This window comes from Chaetodon auriga, chromosome 13 (assembly GCF_051107435.1).
Source record: "Chaetodon auriga isolate fChaAug3 chromosome 13, fChaAug3.hap1, whole genome shotgun sequence".
NCBI classification, from domain to species: domain Eukaryota; kingdom Metazoa; phylum Chordata; class Actinopteri; order Chaetodontiformes; family Chaetodontidae; genus Chaetodon; species Chaetodon auriga.
This window is the reverse complement of record NC_135086.1, coordinates 11,332,111-11,357,349: the sequence shown is the minus strand read 5'-3', so window position 1 is coordinate 11,357,349 and position 25,239 is coordinate 11,332,111. Positions and strand designations below refer to the sequence as shown.

General features: G+C 43.4%; 1 protein-coding gene across 2 annotated transcripts in view; it reads right to left on the bottom strand.

The window, feature by feature from the left end:
* Window positions 1–25,239, bottom strand: part of LOC143329990 (hyccin 2) — a 36,362-nt gene that overhangs the window by 9,495 nt on the left and 1,628 nt on the right. For both annotated transcript variants that reach the window (XM_076746110.1, XM_076746113.1), the window contains exons 2-7: window positions 13,588–13,672; window positions 9,407–9,484; window positions 7,206–7,307; window positions 5,482–5,661; window positions 3,489–3,569; window positions 1,449–1,564 (exon numbers count right to left, since the gene is read on the bottom strand). In XM_076746110.1, the coding sequence (XP_076602225.1) occupies window positions 1,449–1,564; window positions 3,489–3,569; window positions 5,482–5,661; window positions 7,206–7,307; window positions 9,407–9,457 (530 nt within the window). In that variant the 5' untranslated portion in view covers window positions 9,458–9,484; window positions 13,588–13,672. The remainder of the gene's footprint in view (window positions 1–1,448; window positions 1,565–3,488; window positions 3,570–5,481; window positions 5,662–7,205; window positions 7,308–9,406; window positions 9,485–13,587; window positions 13,673–25,239) is intronic.

Sequence of the window (25,239 nt, the reverse complement as noted above, 5' to 3'; positions counted from 1 at the left end):
GCGACACTTCCACTGTCGAAAATTCGGTAAAATTGCTCAAGCAATGTATTCACTCTGACCTGCAAAATAGTTTGCTGTGCAAACTGCTTGCCTAAGCAGCTTTGTAAGCTACTGTATTGTATGTAGATGCAGAGCCTAATTTACTGCAGTAATCATCCTTAAACTCTCGACACACACCATGTCAGGCCAAGTGCAGATGGCATGAGACTGCAGTTTAGATGGTTCACTGGTAAAATAATTAGCAATGACTTATTAGAAATATGCAACTGGGCAGCTCTGCAGGCCTAAAGACGGAATTATGCTTGTCCAAGCGGCATGTAGATTAACGTGCACAGGGGTCGTTCAGATACGTTCACACAGTCATACGTTTGTGTATTGAGCTTATGCTGGAGTGACATCACACAATATGTGTGTGTCAGTAATACTACACATAACACCCTTCTCTGTTTAGGTTTGAAATGAGAGCAAAACCAAATTATCCACTTGAAATCATCACTTTTCATATACGTCAATATTGTGCATCCCTATTTGGTGCATGTGTGTTTTTGGTGAGTGTGTGTGTGTTGATGGAGGACAACCAAGAGGAGGACCTCGGGTGTAAGAGCCATAATTGACTGTGCGCAGGGGGAGGTAAATGGCCCGGCTGTATATCATCAGTTGGAGTGAGCCGGCACCTCTCAAGAGCTTTGGGCTTTTTTTCTCATAAACGCTATCTCAGGCCACAGATAAGCTACGAGGCCTGGCCCTGCTGGAACCATTCAGTATATTTACGATGCTTTGTGATCATCATAGCCGAGAGCCACACTGTTCTGGACAACACACAGCAAGCCCGCTCTTATCTGCGCTGCCCTTACATTATCAGCTCTGATAGTTCAGATGGGTGCCTGTCTCTGCGCGTTTCTCACTGCAAATAAACGCATGTACAAATTGCAAGTCTGCTCATTTTGGTGCAGCGGCAGAGCATTTTCTGGCAGGACTCCAGCATGCTTCATTACTATGCTAAGATTATCATTCATCCACAGCAGCAGCAGAGAAAATGTAAGAGCCAAAAAAGCTTTCAGGCCTGCTGAGTCTGGCCAGAAGAGGCTGAATGAGAGTCGAGAGGTTACGCTCTGATCATCTTAAAAGGTCTTTTTCATCTTACGGGGAAGGATGAGATGTGGGATGGTATTTTGCTGTAAAAAATAAATAAATGGGAGAGACTGACATCTAAAGGGCCAAAGTTGGATTCAGTGTGGCGATGCTACCTGTGTTTAGTGAAGCTGAACTGCACTGCCGTTTCTCTGCATTCAAAAAGCAACAAAAGGATTCGCTCCTCTGGTAACTCATCCTGTCGGAGTCTGGATGCTGGACTCAGCAAAATGTCTCTAAACTGCGACCATTTAATCTTTGCACTGCGCCTCAAATGATTCCCTCTCCGTTAACAGCTGGTGGAGTCACAGTGGTACCTGTTCTGAGCTGTGAAGGTCTCTCTCTGAGGGTGGAGGCCGCTGTACACCACTCTGATCAGGTCATGTTGACAGAGAGCCCCCTCTGTCAATGCCATGGATCCCAAGCTAGAAGGCTACAGGCACACAGACGGAAAAACGCAGGTTACAAACAACATGTTTTTAGTGATGATGCTGCGAACAAGCTGCAGTGTCCTTCAACCTGTTGACTGACAAACCGGAAGATTTGCTGTGCTCAGATGGAAAACTGCTTTGATTAGCGTCCACATCTTATTAAGGTGGAATAATAATACGACTGGACCTCTGCCAAACTCTCAGTCAACTCAAGTCAAGGTGTTAGTCCACACATCAAATCACTTACCTTTAATGAGTCGGACACTCTTCAGGCTGTCATCTACTAACGAAACTCATCATGAGATGAGGCTAAACAACTTCCCAGGGGAAAAACCTGCAGACATCTCACCTACCGCCCTCCTCAGCTACAAATAAATGTATTCGTCAGTCATGTCACTGTCTGGGGTTGAACTCAGTGATGTCTGCCCATATCCTGGGGCAGATCCTCATCTGGTGCAGGATCTCATTTCATTTGCTCTTCTATTTGCTTTGCTTTTCCATCAAAAAACATGCCGATTTCTTTTTTGATTTGTGCTTGTATTATATAATTACAGGCAACAGGTATGTCGAGTATTCTGTACTTCAAATTCAAAGCAAATTTAGCTTCGATATTCGTTTTCTTTCATGAGTGTAACAGTAAGATGAAGTGGCAAAGGTGATGATTCAAAAAGTGAAGCAATGACCGAGTGGAATCTAAATTTATGTCCAAGTGAGAATAAATGACAAGGCCACCTCACTCTGATGGCGTGCAGAGCAAAAGTCACCGTTAAATTGAATTGATATTCTGTCCTAAGTATCTTAGGCGATTCGGAGCCGAGACGGAGGGGAGGATGGATTAATTCAAAAAGAGAGGCTGGAGTTTATGCTAATGCTGGAGGCCCCGGGGATAAGGCCGCGTGATGCGCAGAGCCGTACTACAGCCTACGAAGCTTGTTGTGATTCTCACATACACACACATACACGAACCCCCCACCACACCTCCATGCTTTCTTCATTCTCTCAGCATGGAGGAAAGAGCCTCTCAAGCTTGTAATTACAGCGATAAATCGCCCTCAGCACACGCCACACACTCTCAACAACACACACACACACACCAGCACCCACTCAGGGCTGTCATAGTCTATGACAATATACTGTGCTCACATTGCTATGCTTTGGGTAGCAGAAAAAAAGCCTAAAAAAGGGGCTAATGGCTTCTTTCTGCCCTCAGTAAATGGTCCGAGGTCAGCATGTCCTGTTAAACACCTTTCTAATGAATTCCAGCTCACACAATAGTCAATACTGTGCTCTGTTTTAGCAGTCAGGTCAGAAGTTGGGGGGTTGCACAAACTGCGACACACAGAGAGAGAGAGAGAGAGACTAAAACAGAGTAAGAGAGGAAGGAACAGAAAAGAGTCGCCTCATTTTTGAAATCCAAAAAATAAACACAAACAGAAAAGTTTGGGTTGGGTAGTTGCTCCTATACAAATATCCAAATATCATCAGAGTTTGGACATGAGGAAAACACAGAATACGAAAAGTGGCTCCGGCAGAGAGGGAGTTAAGGTGTTCGTATGCTAAAAACACTCCAAGGCGGTATCAAAAGCTGGCAGTCATAGAGAGGCGTGCAATAAATCTGACAATCTTTCCTTGAAGACATTCATAGTGAAGCTTTGGCATCGATGGATAAGCCCTGCAGGTGCGGTTAATGGAAACAGACAGTGGGGAGGTGGCGTCTTCCAAACAGCCACTTAAACATAGTTAAGTCTCTCTAATGCTCCAACAGACAATGAGAGGGAGGCAAAGACAAAGAGAAGGAGAAGGAAGCAGCGACAGAGATAAAAGGGGGGCGGGAGGAGTGAAAGTAAACAGTAGCGTAGACTGAGAAGAGAGGTGTGGTGAAAACCCCTTCAAAACACTGACTGATAGGACGGACAGGAGCCCCACCTCGTGATATATCGATGGTTTGGACAGAGATGGGATGGTGAAGGACAGGAGCCTGCTGTTGCCATCTTTGTCCACGATCTCCTGTAAAACCAAACAGAGAGAGGAAGAAACAGAAAATCTGGGTCATTAAATGAATTCAGATTTCTACCTCCGTAACTCAACCCAGTTCTGTGGAAAGCATTTAGCAGCGTGCGATTAACAACTGCTGCACAATCCACTGTCGCTCACGCCGCTGAGCCGCTGTAAGACCATTCGGCTGCTACACGCTATTGACTCTGACAGATTAGATGTCACTGCCAGGACCATCGCCACTCAATTCCAATTTCACATCACATAACACAAAGATTAACGCGTCCCTGAAAATGATGCCATTTCTAAAAGTAATGCCTGATTATCTGCACCAGCCACAATCGCAAGTCGAAATGACAACAAAGTACGATCACAGAGACGGAGAGCTGGGCATTTTTTCATTTGTTGGAGAGCACTTGTTACTCTTCCTTTATTCTGCAAACCAATTATGTGACCAGAGGAGGATTCAAGCAGAGTGTAAGAGTTATCAAAGCAACTGGTTTTTACTACAAGTGAGCATTACAGGCGCTGTTACCTGATCGTAAGACACAGAAATAACTGGGTTTTGAGTGTATGATGTTCCTCAGTTTTACCTGTGTAACGGATGCCAGATGTGGAACTATTATTATTTTTGATAAATCAATTAATAGATAAATGTTTTTTCCTCACATGTGCTGATCAAAGCGCTCAGATTTTGATTTTCTGGCTGTGTGGGGCCACTGCGACTAAACCAATGCAAAGAAAACAAAAAACACCAGCTTATCCATCCACCCGTCCAAGCATCCATAATCTACATTTTGGAATGTGGTATGAAAAAGTATCATCATCCCTTTTATCTCCCATTCTCCCTGAGTGTACTGCTGGTTCAGGCCTTGTCCTGCCCTTCACTGGCTCACAGTATATCTCTGAATATCTGATGGGACTGCTGAGAGCAAAGCTGTTTATCAGAGCTCAGTCATCGGGGACCACAGGCAAGAGGTCTATGAGCATGTAGTGTGTGTGTGTGCGTGTGTGTGCGCGCAGTCGTATAGACACAGAGGAATAAATTATGCATGGATATACCTTCAGCCATGCTGCCTGACATAGAGCTCTTTCTATTGATGTCTCTAGCTTTTAGCCCATTTCCCCAAGGGTGTTTCCTGGAGATGCAATCTATCCTGGGTCTATCCATTAACCAGGATTTTCTCTGGAGATTGTCCTTAATGTCAACAGACTTACAGCCTCATGAATGTGCCACCTGCGTTGGCTCTAAGACATAACCAGTGATTTGCATGTCAACGTTAAAAGTTTGCAGGCACGGAGCCATTCACAGCCATCTACGCGGTTGTTTGTATGTTCTTAAGGAAAGTAAAGCCTTTCTAACGAGTAACATATAAGTGGAATGAGTTCTGGAGAGAGCGGAGGACAAAACAAGGCCTTCTTTGTCAGTGGACAGTGTTGTGGCGATATGACTGCCACACCGTCCTGGTTAGCCAGTTATGACAGCATGTGTTTGAAGAGTTAAGTTCAACTGCAGGAATTTGCACACTGTGCTGGTGAGAACAATGGTGTGATTCTCTGTCAGGGTCAGTTACGGGGCAACATCCCTCAAGCTGTAGTGGGGATTCAGAGTTTCTCTAAAGTGCACTTCATCTAGATGATGTTCGCACCGTTTCTCTAATCACTGAAGCACACGTCCGCACACACGATCCATGTTAAGAAGTAAGACCCATCAGGATGGTTGGACTGATATTTATCCTTTGCTCTGCTTTGTGTCACTGCTCCTCTTCTGCAGCCACTTTGCAGTAACTATTTTACATCCCTCTTAGTGACCAAATGGATACTTTGAATCGGGGATGCAAAATGACATATGCATATATATCAAATATAAGGTCTTGCCTTTGCCATCTCATACCCAATTACACCCGCGAGGGCTGACACCCACCAGGTTATAGATGCCCAGGAGAAGGGCCTCGATGCATCCGTTGCTCTGACGATCTCTGCTGGCTGTGATGCGCAGGTATACCCACACCAGCTCAGGCAGGAACTGCAGGGTGAAGCGGCGCAGGCGGTCTTCAGAGCTCCGGTACAGCTCGAACAGTTGGTGGCACACAGGCTCCAGCAGCTGGATTGGAGGGGGAGGCATAAGTAAATGGACATGAGTGCAGGTCTGAGACACTAGTGGAAATGCAATATGGCTGATGGGTTGAACTAATAACTACTGAGCTAGTCTGCTGATGGTCTCTTGGAGGTTTCCTGCAACCGTCAAAAGAAAATTGGGGATGCAGCCTTCGTCCTTTATGCCTGATACAGGCCTGAAACTTGCGCTTTGCCTCGCGTTTAAACGTTCTTCATGTTCAAATTCACCAAATCAACATGAACGTACTGGTACAGGAAACTAAACTCAGCAGCAACCTTTCTGAACAGCCATCAGAAACACACCGAGTCAGTATCTTTGCTTCACGGCTCTTACTTCAAAACATGAATGAATGTCAGCCTGACTATAACACAGAGGGACGGACAGATGGAGGGAGAGTTCTTCTGCTGGTCAATAGTGGGAGGTGTGTAAGAGCAGAGGGGATAAATCACTACAATGGAAGTCTGGTCAGATGTCGTCTCCAGGGAGCCAGCTAAGCCAATGTGTTTATACTGTCCAGGGGTCAGTGAATTGAGTGCCCACACAGCACTGCTGTGTAAGCGTGTGTTTGTGTGTGTGAGTGTGTGTGTGTGTGTGGGTGTTGGACTGTGGCTGACCATGAAATAAGCAGCTACTCATTAATGAACTTGGCAAGGCATTTGGCCCTCCGTGTCACCAGCAACCCCCCACAAACATGCAATAGTCAAACACACTTTGCAGCCTCTCTCTTTCTCTCCATCAATTCAAAGCGTTCAAGAGACAATTCTGCCACAGTACAAAATTACCAAATGTTTGGACAATATATAAAACAGTAATATTTCAAATAACACTTTTAAAAGAAAATGGAAAACTACAAATTAAATACAGCCTCTCCTCACATCGCTTATATGATCACTAATGGGATTGTGCAGACAGACTGACAATTCTAATGGAATTTAGATCCCTGGTTGCTTGACACCTAAGTTCGACCATGACCGAATTGGAGGCACAGACAGCATCATTAGAGTGAAATTAAAGTCCCGTCTCACTGAGTGCCTCCGGCCTTTTTCAGAAATTGTGTCGTTAGGTCCTTTAAAGAGAACATACTGCTATAGCCTTACAGGGACAGGAGACACCTGTGCATTAACACAGAGAGGTGCTTGTGTGCTGCAGCACATCTAATAATAAGCTAACTCTGTGTGTATATACAGGATCTGTGTTTGCATCTTTGACTATGCACGTAGCTTTTCCAGTGTGGGCAGCAGATGTTCCCGTCTGTGAGACTGCTGTGTGCGTGTATGTGTGAGGAACACTGTGTGCCATCTCACAGGTAGTGTGGCTGGCACTGCCACTGTGGCCGTCCATCACACCCTCCCTGAGTACAGTGCGCTTGTGTTTCAGTGTGCATGTGTAGCCCGCAGATACAGTTGTGTGTCAGTTTCTTGCTCACTACAGCATGTCAGCCATAGGCAACACATTTCCCTGAGCTAAAAACAGCCATACTTGGGACTCTCTGTACGTGTTTGTGTGTGTGTGTGCCCTCTGTGTATCACCTCATTGTTGGGGTCCTGGATGACTCTGTACAGTGCTGGCACCAGGGACTTCTTTAGATGAAGGCTGCCGGCGTAACTGGGGATGTGGGTTTCTGGCAAGGACTGGAGCAAGGAGAAAGAAAGAAAGGTTTAGAGGCACGACACATAAGGCCCATGCATCATTTTCCCTTGCATCCCTCTAAATAGTCAACATTATTACAAGCATGGAAACAGTCAGCGATGTCATGTCATGTCATGACCAGATATTTCCAACTCAGAGTTTAAATGCAGGAAATTTCCAGCAAGAGAGAAAATATCAACCACAAGGTTTCAGAGATGGCTCCCTACAATTTAAAGCCCCTACAGGCAAACAGGTGTTTTTACTTATATAGTGTGATTAGACTGCCTGCACAAACTGCCACTGACTGACATCTCGCATCATTTTCATGCTTTTGTTGTTCCAACCCTCAATTACTTTAAATAAGGGCTTAAAACTTTTCTGTTTGCCACTGCAACCTGTTCGTGCATTGTCCTCTGAACTTGTGAGTCAAAACAGAAGACAAAAATAAGATTATTTTTGTCCTTCATCTCATTGCTTCCTGAGACTGTCAGCAAAAAGAAGTGTACATGCTGTGGGCACGACGCTTCTTGTTCTGTTGCGGTCGGTCAGTAAATATAGTGCAACACTATTTTGTAAATAGGAAGCGGTTTCAGACACATCTTATTGGTCCATAATAGTTAGGTGACATCATGTGATTTCCCATCAAAGCTCTGCCCAACTTGAACCTAAAAACTGTATGGGTGTGCGATCAATGTTCAACCACCATTCAGAAATAAATCCATTAAACAAGAGGCAGACTTTTTCCCCTGGCGGCGTCTCAAATACACCATCTTTTTGGTCTATTGGAAGTCTACTGGAAACGCCATACTGTGTTATTACCATCACTCTCTCCACCTCGATGTAGGAGCCACACCTGAACGGCACAAATTCACACCTTTACGCATCAAATCACAAGTGTTACTACCTACATTAACGATGGCTCTGTTTCATCCAAGTGTCCCAGTAAGCCATGTGTAGACAGCTAGCATGCACACTACCAGGACCCAGCTAAATGGAATTCAGCCACCATTGATGATATCACATACACCTATGCTCTTCCAGCTCTGACATCTCCAAACGTCTGTATGAAAAAGGCCTAATATCTTAGCTTGTGATAAAAGGCTTCTGGGACATGTGGGGAACTGACTGGGCGAGTCAATGATGCAGGTTAAGTGAAAAATGGATACACTCATGAAAAGGAATCACTAAATAACTCCAAACATCTCAGAGTGATGACGTCTGACAGGCTCTGAATATCCTGTGGTGAAATTCTTTAAATGGTCAAGACTGTGTGTTTCTGAGCAGATGACAGAAGGCAGAGATTTCCTCACAGCGCGGCCTAAGTATGGTCATTTTCAGGACAGAACACAATGTGCCTGATCCGCACCACACACACACACACAATGACTCATGACAATCTATTTCCCCTCACCATTCATCACACTCCCTCTTTTCTCTCTTTCACAATTTCGTGCTTCCCTCTTCCCTCCCTCTTAATGCACTACACGCCAATTCCTTATTTCTGGCTTGTCTTCCCTTTGCACACCCTAGATGTCATACAGATCGTTTTAAATACATGAAGTGGTAATTTCAGGACATGTCAGACTCAACAGACCCAGGTAAGCGCTCATCAGTCTGACCTGTACGTTCACATGTTTATGCTGATGTTTCGATCTCAACGTCTTCATGCAGGCAGATTTTTGATATTGCTTGGAGCTGTTCTGCTGACGTTTTCTGTTTCAGTGAAAGCATGTGATGATACTGTTGGTTGCAACGTCTCACAGATGGAATTAAAAGTATATGTAGCTGTGTGTAGCTTGAACTGGACAAAGTACAACCAGCTTACACTGATGTAAGCAGAGCTGACCGTGCGTCACAACTGTCCTTACATGGCCAAAGTTCTCTCTTGCATTGACTGCTTTTAATAAGAATTTAAAAAGGACTGAACTGTTGGAGAGGTGACATGCACCAACTCGCACGCTCCGCACTCTCTTTCATCACAGCTGTTACTCCCACGGTGTGTGGTTCTCTCTGGAAAAAAAATGCCTCCAAAGATGACCTCCAGGAGAACATTTCACTGACATGAGTCATGACGGAGAACAGAGGACAGCGGGGCCTTTACCTTGAATTCTGAGAGCCATTCTTCGACAACACCGCGCTCCGAACCCAGCATCTTCGTCAGAGACCCCCCCTTGGCTGCCTGGTGGACAGACAAACAGAGGGGACGGACGGAGAGGGGAGATATGGGGAGACAGTGACAGAAAAGGAGAGGAGATTGTGACAGAGGAGGAGGTATGAGCGGGGGCAGAGTGAGTCCATATTCAAACAATATGTGCTTGCAATGGCATGATGAAAGGCAACACAGTGTCTTTCTGTGTTTGAGCCCATTTATCAATTTCAAAGCACATGTACATAATTTTACTGGCAGCCATGTTCCAAAGAATAAGAGATAAAAAGACTTAATATTGTATTGTCCCTTCTAAATAGGCAGCCATTTTGAAAATAAGCAGGGATTAGTCATCTAAAAAAACTAGAGATCCACTTAGTTTCACTTCAGATCCAATCCTGACATCTGCTCATCAGCTCTTTTCTTTATTACTATTATTGCTATTGCTTGCTTTTTTTTTAACCATCTGGAAAGCTTGTTCAGTGTTCATGTTGCCAAATTCATGCTCCAGTTTAACCATAAATTTCAACTTTAAGAACCAAATTTTTGATGTTTGCCCTCTGGCCCTCGACCAGGTCAGTCGTATTTGAGGAGCGATCCAGGGTTTGGAGATGAGATGTTTCTTTAGTGATTTCACTGGTATTGTGTTGCTACTGTGTCTGTGAGTTCTTGTCGTCTGTGTTGAATATCACTTAAAGGGCTGACATCACATCAATATCTCCAAGTGGTCAACAGTACTGTCCACTGCACATGTGTTGGGATACAATAGTAAAAACACCAGCATGGCCCTTTACCGCCTCTGAGCGTGGAGGCTATGATGCTGGCCATGCTGTTACATAAAGAGCCTCTTCAGTGACCTCACCTGTCACCACGGATAAGGGATGACATCAACATGGACCGCAGCGGGCGGTCAAATGGGCTTTCTCTTGACAATTCAAATCTTATGAGGCCCGAGCTCACATCTTTTTCTTTTTTAGTACGTTCTTACGAAATCGTGAGAAACAGACACAAAACCTCACAGGGCAATTAGATGGGTGCGATGATCTAACCGACAATGACGTTAGAAAGGATGCCTTGCAAAAACCCAATAAAAACCCTCCTCAAGCTGAAAAACTACAGCTCAAAAATGTCTATACTGTGCAATGGCAGAAAGCTAGAGATCTGAATCTCCGTTTATTCACAACACATCAAGAGAAACGAGATATGAGATGACAAAAGACAGTCCCTAGTTTCTTCAAACATATTGTGATCTCAGGCTACAGGCACACTGCTATCCCTTGTCTTGTTCTCCGAATCCAGCTGCTAAAATTAACTTCAGCAAAGAGCTCAAAATAAAAAGTCATTTCTCCTTCAGACTTCATACTGTTGAAAATATTAATTATCCCATAAAAAGGCTTGCTATGAAGGACGCGTGTGTCTCAGGAAGTGTGTGAGCGTAGGCTGGTAGAGTGAATGCACTGTATAGTAAACGGAGAGCATTTAAATAACACATTAATGGACAAAGTGCTGTCATGATTGAGTTGGCATTGTTGGCCTTTAAAGGTATAATAAATCACATTTCTGGCAAATCAGACTAAACTTTAATACATTACCTCGTCCATAAACTTTTCTGTCCGAGTCATGTCACATGTTCCGTGTCTTAATCTAATTTCAAGCGTCCCCTGAATCACAAGATTCAGCGGATGCTTGAAATTTGTGTCACTGTGAATGACCTTGACACTTCAAGGCCGCTGTAAAGATCCTGTAAAAGTGAGTTTTTCCACAGTTTGGTGTCTTACTTTTGTCGCCTGCGTTCAGCTGTGACAGCCCTGGAGCCTTTGCCTTTAGAAAAAAAAAGAACTGTGAGGCTCCTAAACATGTTGTGGTTTTGAGTTGATGGGATTAGAGATTAGGACTAAGTCAATATATTTGCATTTGAAAGTGGGAAGATCCCATTTAACATTTCAGGCGACAGCCTCTGCTGGCTGACAGGAAGGTTCTTGTGCAGCCAACACATTGATTCTGTTATCTGTCTCAAGGAGATTAGTATTTACCTTAGTATTACCACTGTGGACGTGGGGGTGATGTTCAATGTCATTCCTTTAACAGACTATAATGCAGCTCACATACTGATATACCAGTATGCCGTGGCCATTGTTATATAAGAATATATTAGTGATACAGGTGACGTCATGTTATTCGTACTGTTGACGTTGGTTACTCCACAGATGCCACAGTCTAGACAAAAAGTAGACACTGTTTTACAATGAGCTATTTCACCAGAGCTCGTATGCTTTCCTGCTGTAATTATAAGCGATGATCACATTCATATCACAATCTAAGATCTGACCCATTCACTCTTCTCTTTGCCCTGCATTCCTCCGCTTGGCACAAAAATGTGCTCCCTCAGCATGCAATATGTGACAGAAGCGTGTTGCAAATAAACTCATCGCAGCTGTATCTGGGTCAGTGTCCTTGGTTAACTTTCTGACATGCGCAATTTAACAAAACTGAATAAACTAAGGCCACAGGGATTACGCAGACCGTTCAGAAAGTTAAAGAGTTAAGACGTGTTTACATTCAAAAGTAAAAAGCTGCGTAGGCACAAAATTGGGAATATGCATGCACAGAATTTGTCAGATTTAGCAACCCCTGCTTTTAAGATGTTCACACGCTGTGCCTTTCTGTAAGTCCCAAACAGTGTAAAACTGTGTGTATGTGCACAGTCTTAATGCACACTCCCACAGTAAGCCATAATGTTGACACACCCTTGTTTAATCTCATTTGGTTCACCCAAATCATTACAGACCAGAAAATTTGCACAAGCTCTAATGCCTCTAGGGATTTACATTTCTCATTCTCGATCTTTTGCACAGTTTTTGTATTCCGTGACAAGAAATGTAAACTTTATTATGTTTTCTAGCAAAAGAAAACAAATAAAACTGTATTCAAAGCCTGAAAAGTACAATTACACAAGTACTGAACAGCTTAAAGCTCCACACACAATGTAGTTAAATGTAAAGACTGCTTGTATCTCAACCTCTATAATAACTATTTGATTTGAGTTTTTAAAGTTATAAGAGACATATTTAAGCATTAATGTAGTGTAGACTCTTAACTTATTCAACAGCTTCTGTACAAATCTATATTTTCCCACATTAACAGGCTTGGTCTCTCATTCTCATCTTTGGCTGAAATCAAGACTGGCTGTAAATGCAACACACCCACTTCATTCGAGGCACAATTCTAACTTGGACCACCTACTATACCCCGTAACACTTTGAAGGGACTTCAGCATGTCACACCAGTATTTAGAGGTTACCGCCTGCAATAAATCCAACATAAAACGATGCGTGGCTCTCTGAATGGTGCCGATAAGCTTGAAAATGTTACAAAACAGGCTTAGAGGAGCAAGATATCCGATTTGCTGTGGGGCTGACGGAGACAGAAATCATGTTCGCTGCTCGGAGCAGATGACAATCTCAACGAGTCAAGTCTTTCTGTGCGAGCGCGCTCCTTAAGTCTGAGTGTGTGAATTCAAAGGCTCCATTTAGCAGGCTTGTTCAGCTCTTCATGAAAGGCTGACTCATTCATTTACTCTGGCTTGTCAAACTGTCAAAGATTCACTGAAGTGCAATTCTCCATCGGCGGGGCAGGCTCATCAGTTACCATGGGAACTGTAGTCAAGTGACTTTCAGGCGATGGCAAATATTCACCAATGAGAAATGTCCGTTTTTGTAAAATCTCAGATCATCATGACGTTTATAAAACAGGGGGCTGCTCTGTGTGGCAGATAAAGGATGAGCTGATACACTCAACCAATCAAAATCTGACAATGTAAGGTGTGATAATTTGTTTATACTTCATGTCAGTTACACCGCAACGCTTACAGTGAGAGCTCGAAGAGGACACATAAAAGTGAAAATGTAAAACCACGAGGGGGAAAAAAGACGTGCTTAACTTGATAAAAACATCTGTCGCTGCAACATTAAAGACACTTGCTGAACTTCAGTGTTGGTTAAATAAAGAAATGAAGGACAGAATCTAGTCAGGATGAACAATAAGGATAACACATAACTGAGGTGACCATTGAGGATCAATATAATACAAAATATGAGGTAGTTTGAGAGGCGTGCTGCTGACCCGTCTGTCCTTACCTCAGTGTCCCAGAACTCAGATCTCCACTGGGAGAGGCAAATGGTTCTCCACAGTGTCACACATCTGTCTCTCACTGAGGGTCACCTGCAACAACAAGGGACAAAAAAAGATGCATCATCAGAGGAGGAACTGTTGGCTGGACAAAGCGGGGCATTTGATGTGAGTCATGATGGACATTTTTGACAGTTTTCAGTCGATTAACCGAGAAGCTCATCTCCAGATTAACTGATAATGAAAATAATCATCAGTGGCACCCCTATTATTCTTTATGTAGAGAGATGGCAAAAAAGCACTTAACTTGCTTTAACTGTGTCTCTTCAGACTATGAGGGAGGACAGAAAATGTGCTGTATCATGGGATGTATTGTACACAACAAATAATCAGGCATGACAGCATGCAAAACAGCTGACAACGTGGACTCTTGGAAACCAACAGATGGTTGCTACAACAACACAGTCCTCCACTAAAACATGCACAGTTTTAACATTAAAGAACATTACTGTGATGCAGAGGAGCCTCGCTGCACTCATTCACAGTGCAGACCAATAACATGCATTTTGTTCCATCATAAAAACTGCATTTGTTGAACAAACGCTTTGTTTTGAAGGATATTTTGAAGCAAGGAGTCAATTTCCAAGTTTCCTTTTGTTGCATAGCAACAGTCAGCTGGCCAACTTGTTGTTGTCCTCGTCTGCTAAAAATGCATCTTGAGGATCCACGCCCATAGTATTTACTGTATGTGGCAGAATGAATCAAGGCTCCAGTGGCACACGAGAAGCCCGCTCTGCCCTGCTGCATGTCCCTGAGAAGCAGACGGTGCCACATCACTGAGCACTCCGTCCGATGTCAAGCTTTTCCAGCACAGCCTTGTGTTTATCTGAAGGACTCTTACATTAGTGATTCATCACAAAGGGTCGAGGAAATTACCATGCAGGAGTCCCATCTGTCTAAAATGATGTGTATAGCCTCTCTATCTATTGAAAGCTGTAAAGAAGGTATTCATTTTCCTTTGCCAGATAAAGCGTACTCATGCTGTGTGACTCATCAAAGCCCAGGATAACAGTGGCTCCAGGTTGAGTGAATACAGCAAAGGGAAGGAGCGAGGAATTACATATTAGATGACAGAGTCGTAAGTTAAAGGTTCAACAGGAGAAGGACAACAGACCAGCACAAGTACCCATTAAATGTGATGGACCTAATGTATCTATCTCACTCCTTTTGGCAGAAATGACATCTGCCATTCTGAGCAATGCTGCTAATCAATGAGCAGAGGTTTTTCCTTATCACAATATTGGCTTTTTATATGATGTTTGCTTCATATTATGCAATGCAGTCCTCTGATTTGTCTTGCACGATGAGCACAAAACAGATTCCATTTGTTTGTCCATTTCATTCATTAACAATTTCTCGATTGATTTTAAAGTAGAAGTTGGATTTTCGGCAGGATTAAATATTTGGTACATTGCTGTAGCCTCAAATCTACAGTGAATCTAAACTGTCACCAAGGTCTTTTTTCCCATGTTCAAACAGCATGGCAAGTAGATCATAATTATGTCTGAGCAATGTGTTATTTGACAACCAATATACAAATTGGCCTTAATAACCATGCTGTTCTTCTGAGATTTGTCCCTTTTATAAAGCAGAGTCCACCCGATGACTCTTGCTCACTCTTGCCTTGTGAAAAACACAGCTCTGTCACAATAAGGAACGGAGAAAACAGAAGGCCTACATCCATAAAGTCTCTCTGAGGAAATTTCAGAGAATACAAGGCAAGTGAAAGACTTGAACTGCAGTGGATTGGTCTGAATTGTTGGAGCCTCAAATTATACGGTATGAGGTAAAAAGATTGCACTGTAACAAAAGAACACGCATTTCCCTCAGTTCAACCATTTCAGTCTTACCAAAAGGATTTTCACCTTAAGCATAGGATATTGGATAGAATTTTCCCCATCATAACAATGAAACCCAAAAGCCACAGTATCAATACGAAACCACTGAAAGAATAAGACATATTAAACATCACGCTAAGGCCTGGTAACCTTTGAATAAGAAAAGGAATAATAACAACTCCGTCCTCCCTCGTCATTATAACAATGCATAATTGGCTGGAACCGTGCTTTTGGGACTACAGTGTTACTCCTTCCCACTCTGCACTCATCCCAGTGTTTGCATGTAACAACGGTGCTCTCCAGCCAGCCGTCACTGTTAGCTAAATATGTCATACACCTAATGAGGCCTGGCGAACAACAATAAACACACTTTCCTTCAAGGGCCGCTCTTCCTCCATGCAGGACCTGCTCATTGTCCTGTGTGGGGACTCACAAGGGAATAGGAGAGCGCCAACCCATCCTGTTTACGGCACTTCAAACCCCAAATCACAATGACATTGCTTAACACGCTGCTAAAGAGTGCACAAGGTTGAAACAAGGCTATCAAGTGTAGTTCGCACAGAGCAGTTAACATGCAATTTGTTGCTTTGTGAAAAAAAAAAATCATAAATATTAAAGCTAGTCACATCACAATGTTACCTCAGAACTACACCCAGATGCCAGAATCAGCACCTTTCAAAAACACTTTCAACAAAAGCCTTCATGAATCATGTAAGATGTATTACAGGGCTGCCAGTTGAGACTGCGTTCGTTTCAGCTAGGTGGACCTAATAAACTAAGGACTGAACGAAAAGTCAGGAGATCACCATGGTCAGTGGGATTCATCATCTGGGTACCATGAATGTACACAATTTCATGGCTATCGATCCGACGGCTGATGAGACTCTTCAGTCTGGACCAACATTGCCATCCTCTCGCTTGTATATACTGTCACGCTGATTAATATTGAGTTACAAAATAGCGTAGCAATTTTTGCATTTTTAATCTGTTTTCAATTTGATCCGAGTTTTTTAATAAACAGGGCGTGAAATTAAAAAGAATTCAATATGGATATTCCACCATAGTGTACAAGCTGTCCTGTCTCAGTCTGTACAAAACGTGAATGTATTCACATGCTGATCTGATGGGGCTGAAACAGTGGAACCTTTCACCAGCCACTGATTAATACATAACTGAGAAAGGGTCATTGAGCAGCCCAGGCAGGCAGGTATGGAGTGCTACGTGTTGTTCAAACTGCACTTATGAGGGAGGGGAAGGAACTGCTCACTATTCACACTCTGACGGAAACTGTTATCATACTGGAGCCTCGGCAGCCTCATGACTCAACAAGTACAGTATTTGTTAGCTAAGCTGGTAAAAGAAAAACGCCTTCATACAATCAGCCCAGTCAGCTCCAAAACAACAACATAAGATTAACATCTTGAATGTTGGGGCAAGTTGTGTGCGCCAAGACTCTTACCCACACACCGTCTTAGCCAGTCCTCTCCTCTGCCAGCTTCCAGGACATACAGGACTAACAACAGCTGCAGCACACTCATCGACATGCTGTGCAACTCCATAAACAAACACTACAAGAATGCTAATCAAGTCAGTTCTATGACAGACAGCTTGCAGTCTAATCCCACACTGCTGCTCTGTGTACTGTATGTGTGTTTACCTCACTGTCAGTGTAAACAGACCTATCCAGCTGGGGCTTGACTGAACAATACATTAGGCGGCATGCTCAGGTATGATGATGATTATGCTGATAAAACAGGTGACACATGAAACAAGACACAACGTAAAACCACATCCCCAACATATCCTGTGAGTAGCTGGAGTCTTATTTCAAGTGAGCACTAAATGGAGGGCTTCCTCAAGCACCTAACGATACTCATCATTCATCGCAGACAGATGAATCATACGAGTATCCGTGACTAAGTGACTCATTAAACCAGTGTAAACAAACAACGCTGCAGCGCTGCAAAGTACAGAGAACCACTCTTAACCGCTGCTGCACTCAGGGCAGAAGAGAGAAGACGGATTCTGTTCAACTTCTGAGCTACAACAGAAACTACACGTAGTTGTGCTACCAAGAATAAATCTACACTGAGCTTGTATTAGTCAATACCTTTGGCTATCACGTTACAAAGCGGTCTTCCATTGTGTATTGCTGCAGTTGCTATGTGATGGAAAGGAAGCGCACAATCACTTAATTTCCCCACAAAGTCAACAACAAGTGCATTGGAGACTTAACGACTTTCCCCACATGCATCGATTCCGAGCACGAGGTTGCAGGAGAGTGTTCACAACATCCATCAAAGCAGGGCAAAATGCAGGACTGTTTGTGAGACAAGTAAGTACGGTGTGGTGCTGTTACAACACATGCAGATACTGCAGCAGCATTAATCACGGTCTGACAAATGGGTGCAACACTTCTCAGCATGACGCGTAAAGAAATGTCCACAAGAGTCAAGCAAAAGACGGCCATCCGAAAGGCTTTGCCTGGTCCATGTTTTGTTTTCTTCGCTTCAAAAGCAACTGGCAACCCCGCAGAACTTGTAATCAAAACTGCACACACAATTATTGAAATGATGCGAGTGAATTTTGGCGGTCATGCTGTGAGATTAGTGAGAGGTTCTGGCAGAGGAGGAGTGAGAGGAGTCAAAACAAATCTGATATCAGTGCCTGTTACTTCAGCAAAGCGTGGTGGGCCTGTGCTCAATTGCATTGTTCACCTTTTCTGATGTACCAGGTACAGTATCAACAAATGGAAGAAAGCTCAATGTGAAAATCAGTCCAGACTGCAGAAGTGTTGGATAAAGATCTATTTCTTTATAGTCATAAAACAGCGTGAGACAGCAGTCAAACAATATTAACAACGTCACTAATATGCTATGGAAAGTTCCTTTTTTACGATTCCTCACAATAAAATCTCTTAGACAGGGAGGCTGCTTCCCTTTTCATACTGTGACACAGCAAGTCACAGTAGTGCAACATGTTGCAAATCAAAACTAGTAAAGATACAAAACTGCTACAATCACAGTCATATAAAGAGAAAGACGACTTTCTTGCACATGCATTCACAAAAAAAAAAAAAAAAAAAAACCTTACCAAAAGGCAGACTGCGAATGTACTGCTTATGTTGGTTTGTATCTGTCTCAACGTCTCCTCTCTGTCCTAAATGAGCAGTGCCAGGTTTCAACTGTCCAACACTGGGGATTTTTCAAGGTCAGCTTAGCTCACTCAGCCATGAATTATTGAGCTTGAGCAAGCTCTGTGCCTGTTCTGTTTGCGCCACTTCTGACGCCCTCCTTCTTCCCTCAAGTTTGCTGGCTGTGACACATGACAAGCTAAATATCCAACAACGACGGCGTGACAATTCATTGATCCCGGCTGAGAAATTTTATTTGCGTTTAACCTGATCAACAGGAAGGTCACATGGTCAAATCCAGAGCAGGAGGGATTCAGCGTCCTGCTCAGACACACTTGGGCAGCGGGGATGCACGCCATGACTGAAGGTTTTTTCTTGCTGTTTAATGACTGTGATGTGGTTCTCACACAGCACATGCAACTTTCGAAATTAGGGCAATTTAACTGCTCCAATCAAAAAAAGTTTAGACCAATGATTGACCTGCAGCGAGTCCACAGCCTCTTTAAAGTCAGGTTTACAGACATGGCTGTACCAAATGTCAGTGTTTTTTTTTTTTCCATTTGAAACCTCTACTGAGCTTTTCAAATAAAGTTTTGAATGTCTGTCATCATACTTTTTTCATCACTCTAAAAAAAAAAAATCCTTGAACAAGTGACTCATGAATTAAATGAGTCAGTCTTTTATTATATCAACTTTCTTTCATGAATCTAACTCACCAGTTTCATCAAAATAAATGCACATACGTAGCAGGACTTAACAGTTCTCTCGAGTTATTGGAACTGAGGTTACACGAGTTGGAAACAATCCTACACAGCCATCACTGGAAGCCAACTCTAATGATATAATACTAATAACATTAATGTAGCCTAATCTTAATCTGCAACTGTACAGAAACACCAGAATTAAACAGAATGAACATACACGTGCAAAAAATAAATATAAAAATTCAAATGTCAACATTATGCGGCACAGCTCTATTTAAAAGAATCTGGGGTGGGTTCATGACCGTGTGTTGATGCAATCTGCACCGAAACACAGAGCATAGCGCAAATGAGCGCTGAGCAAAAAGGTACACGAGCACGCCTTTATTTTGTTTGCTCTCTGCCGAAATATTCCTCGAACACATTTGATTCAACACAGTCACAAGGGAATTTTACTCATCCTCTTTTGTGCATCTGTGTTTTGCAGGTGGCCATTCTTCACCAAACATCCACACGTCACACTACACACACACACACACACACACACACACACACACACACACACACACACACACACGCTCTTTATCCAGACACTTTCCCTAGGTAAAGGGATTAACTCTAATACCTGACCACAGTGAACCAGTCGGCTGTAATCTCCATCCCCGTGCCTCTCTTAATCGTAACAAGAACCAGCCACTCACCAGTGGAGGCTGTCTGCACAGGAATAGAGTGAGGTCTATTAATAGCAAATACAGCACTGGAAAATTTCCCCTATTGCCTGGTTAATACAACCTTAATGCATACCTGGTCAAGTACAAACTGATGACCTAATACATGTTGTAAATATCTGGAGGCTTACAGGTACACACCTCAGTGAAACAGCAACTGATAGAGGCAAGGACTTTTGGTGAGTAAAGGTCACAAACAGGCAGGCAGCAGCAGTGACTACAGTCAATATGTTCCTGTATGAATCAATAGTGCTGCCCCTGGGACACGTGGACATGGACACACAAAAAACCTGACTTCTTTGGGCATGAAAAATGCATACTACAGGGAACTACTGGAAGAAAGGAAGGAAGAGATAGGTGCACAGAAGAGAGGAGAGTGAAAGATTGGCTACTCTTTCTCCCTCATCCTCTCCTCATCTCTCATAGGCCAGGCTAGGGGGAACTGAGGCGTACGCACATCCTGAGCTAAAATTAGATCTGCTGCAGCTGCAGGGCCAGACGTGTTGGGATGGGCCCGTGTTGCAACTAAGTACATGCACACACGCGCGCGCGCGCGCACACACACACACACACACACACACACACACACACACATCCACCATTTAGACACGGTGAGCCACAACACACAACAGCACAGGTGAATGCCGACAGCATCCGGCCTCTTTCCTCTTTGCTTCTCAAACTGAGACATACAAATGCTTTCAATGCAAATGTTCACCACATCCACAACAAACACACACACACACAGTGCTGAGGCCCTCCAGAGTGCTCCACATTAACTTCACCAACACATATTAGCACTGGGATCAATGAGGAACACTTTGACTACAACAACAAAGACGATGGCATGTGCTGCATTTCGAGTATTAAGTTTGTGATTTGATCCAGAATGACTTACGATGAGTTGTTGGGTACAAGGACCAATCATTTTCATACAAGTATCATAACAAACAAGGACTTGTAGAGGCTCCAAGTGTGAGGGCTGTAGCATCTTGACGAGTCATCCAAGGAGTCGCCGCTTTAGTTCTAACTGAAGGCAGTTTGATGAGAGGCAAATGTTTTCAAGTATCTACAATAAAGTCGAGTTTCCCCACATTCAACCATCTTTGGATAACAATGACCTGGATGACTGAGAATCTTCACAGATGTCTTGACAAGTCATGACTGTCCTAAAAAAAAAAAAAAAGGAAAAACAACAGTATTGTACTATAGCATCTACTGTAGGCCCATTTCCAAAGGAGCAAGCAGTGTTTTTTCCATTACACTGAGAGGTATTTTCAATAATCTGGTCCTCTCGTGTATGTAAGATGGGCTAAACAAACTTTCATCATTATGCTGTTCCATATAACACCAGCATGAGCGACATCTTCAAAGAATACTATAGAGGTTAATCAACACTTGTCTCAAACTGTCACCAAAAATCAATGAAATTAAAGAGGTAAAGCATTAAATATATTGTCTTTGTACTGTTTTCAATTGAGTGTATGTCAAAAATAATTAGCAAATGATCACATTGTGTTTTGTTTTACAGAGTGTCCCGACTCTTCTGGAATGGGGGTTATAAAACAACAGCCATCAGGTTTAGGGGATTTTTTTTTCTATGAAAGCTTGGGTAGTCGCAAGTTCACTGACAGTTCAAACTACAGACACATGACCACTAATTCCTCAGCATTTAGCACGGCTGCTGACACTGTGTGCATGGTGTGTGGGGGAGCAGCTGAAGCATTTAACTTTACTCCAGAGAAACGGAGCAAAACGCTGCGCTGCCATATAAGCTGCTCAGCAGTCCTCTAACAATAGACCACCTTGAGCTTTCGTGACATGCCAAGAGCACTGCACAGCCCAAAGGCCTGAGACCACAGCCGCATGACCAAAGGATGGACAAGGGGGGGAACAAAGGAGAGTGGGTGTACTACTACACTGCCATCTCAGATGCTGGGGGGACCGGCAAAACCACTGAATATGAAGAAAATCAAGCCAAAGAGCTTGGCCTCTCAACTTCCTCCCACCCCCAGAGACTCATCATAGTTGTTCAATCAAATTGTTTCCTAGGGTATGAAAAACAACAATAATGTGGGCTACATTTTGGCTCATTCTATCCCACTGCAGCAGACACAAAGACACAACACGAGCTGGACAATGACACAATTCTGCTAGCAACTGTAGCCAAGTTAATAAGCATTAGACCTCAAGCCTCGGCCAGACTTGGCTTGCCAATGAAACACTCAATCCTAAGTATTTTTAGGACCGAGACACCTAAAAGATTTAATTACGCAATGCAAACTGCTTTAACAGTCTCTACTTGATCAGTTAGGTTGCATAATATCAGAAACCCTCCATCCCTGAATTCCAACGCAATTCTAAGCACAGTGGCAGCATTAGCAACCAGGCAGCACTAAATGTAAGAGAACACATTTAACAGTTGCCTTACTCTCCAGTAAACATCTCTCACAGCTTGCCTCAGTAAAAGCCCCCACTTTCCTTTCAAGCCTTTTCCATCATATCGCAACAACAAATAACTGGCAATAATTCAAAGGCTCCTGGAATCAACCAGGCTTTGGCATGGGTTCAACTTCAGACGGGCGCTGAGTCGTGACCAGCAAGCTGAGCATAGAGCTGATCTATGGGAAGGTAAAGCCCGTAGAGAACAGCGGCGCTGAGAGGATGATGACCCATGATCTTGGCTTAAACAAAACCGTCCATACTGCCATGTTAATGATACAGAGCTTGTGTTTCCCCTCCAAACACACACACTCTCTGACACCCAGGTCAACAGTGTGAGAGTTCAGATGCAGTTCAGTTGCAGGTACTTTGTGTTCAGGTCAACAGCAGGATATATTATGTCCTTTTGTCCAAGAGTTGCCGTCAGCATGTGAAATGAGCTGGTCAAACCACTCACTGAAGCTTCAACTTCTGCTGGGAAACAGTCTTAAATTACAGCATGACTGTGTTAGACTTTTTCCATCATCTGTGGTTATTTTTCGGTAAAAACTGATTAAAATATCACCATGTCAGAGGCTCATAGAACCTAAATCTATTTCTACCACACGGTCCTTCAATTGAGTTTGGTCCTAGAGTGACCTCTGGACCACTACTACAGAGCAGCAATGTCAAACATTCACAGGGTCCAGCTTCTCAAGTGAGGATTTGCTGCTTTTCTATTACTATAAATTGAATACTGGTGGGAAATCGGGCTTGTCAATGTTAAATTAATCTGACTAATTAGAAATGTGGCTTTGGTACTATGTGTAAAATGTCTACATTGTGAATTGCCGAATTATCACAACATGCATAAAAAGGTTACTTTTAATCAAAAAGTAATGTTGATGATAGCTGACAACAATAGTTACACTACCTGTACATCTGTCATAACTCCGGATGGCTACCTGGTGTCGGATATCTGTTAGTCAATTTAATCTTGTGCTTATTTTCAAAGTATTATCAGGTTACAAGAAGTGCATTCTACCTCATTCAGTCTGTCAATAATCAGCCGTTTACCCGACAGATTTGCACTTGGCTAGAGCATGTGCTGTAAATTAACCATTCACTGTGTCCAAGTCAGGGTTGTGCATTAAAGGCTGACCGTTTGATCTGACAACACAGCATTGTACTAATAATGGAGGGTTGCAAACACAGCACTTGCGGAAATGAAGTGAAGGAGGTGAAAGTCTGTGGCGCACAGAAATCAGCCAGTCACACTGTATGACAGAACAATGACAAAGCCGTCACCACCTCCATGGGAACCAGCCATTTCCCCCTTAGGGATAATACAGTTAATCTAACCTAATCAAAACATTCACACACGTCCAGCAAACCAGCGCTCCGACAATGGCAGCAGAGTTTAGCACCGTGGGCCACTTCCCAAACATAATCTGAGACTGTTTTAAAATCTTACACTGCAAACCCATGTAATCCATGTCAACCACTGTCAAACCACATAAACCAAGACAAAGTTTGAAAAGATGTGAGCCAGAGTAAGACACGGCAGAGGCACATCCGGCCTTTTCTGGCAGCTGTACCTTTTGTTTACTGCTGTGTTACTTCTGTTAATCACTATGTTGAGACTCATCAATGGATTGAGAAGAATATTGTCAGTTGCAGCCCGAATCACAAGTATTGTTTTGCAGAATTGCCAATAGGGTAATACCATCCTAAGCTTGAGCAATATACCCTGTGATTCCCAAACCTTGTTGCAATCAGTTTTGAAAGCATTGATTCATTTATGAACAAGAGAGTACACTCTTTATGCTGCTCCACCTCTTTGGAGCCCCCAGAGGAACAGTGTGAACCCGTGTTTGGCTGACAGAGAGACAAGGCTCTGAACGAGGGGTGGGGTGGGGTGGGGGTGTACTGTACATCATGGAGACAGCCAACACACAGACAGACCTCATACCTGGCAGTGCAGTGAGTCAGCAGCTCTCTCTGCATGCCATCCACATACCCAGCTGATGCTCAACACTGACAAGAATGAGTCCACTGGTGACGTACATATACACCAAGAGCCAGTTTGGATGCTGAATGGCAACAGAGAATGGAAAATACCATAATCAATTTAAGGAATGCTGGATGTTCAAACTAGAAGAGGAGGAAGGGCAGGAGGCTGGCAGCCTGTGCGATCCTCTGGTTCGGTGGAAGCGAGTACAGTGGAAAATAGTCCCCACTGCTAATCCATGGCAGGCTAATTACAGCTTTGATCCCCTAGGCGTGTACATCACCATAGGTGGGAGGGAGGCAACACACTCTGGGGCTCAATACAGTTACAGTTACATTTGTTTTGGTTTACAACTGTCTTAATGAGCCCATATCTGCTGCAAATGCTCCCATAACTACAGTATATTGTTCGATATGTGAATTCACCAACTCCACAATATGATATGATACATTTTACAGCCTTCTGCTCATCAAACACATGGGCTGGACAAGCAAGCATTTGTGACACTGTGCAACAGGAGAAACTCAAGTCCAGGAGACAGAGACACAGATTAAGTGGGTAAATGGAGTTTCTGTCTAAAATAGGCCGCAGCTCTGATGACAGCCTAGTCCCAAAACACATGGTGGCAGAGATAGAGCAAGGAAGGAGGCGACATGAGGAGGGAGGATGATGATTTGAGGATGAGCAGCAGATGGCATGGAATTATCTGGATCTTCAGCTCTACATCTTTGCCCATGACGCCATTATTTGAGGGGGTAGTTCACTAAT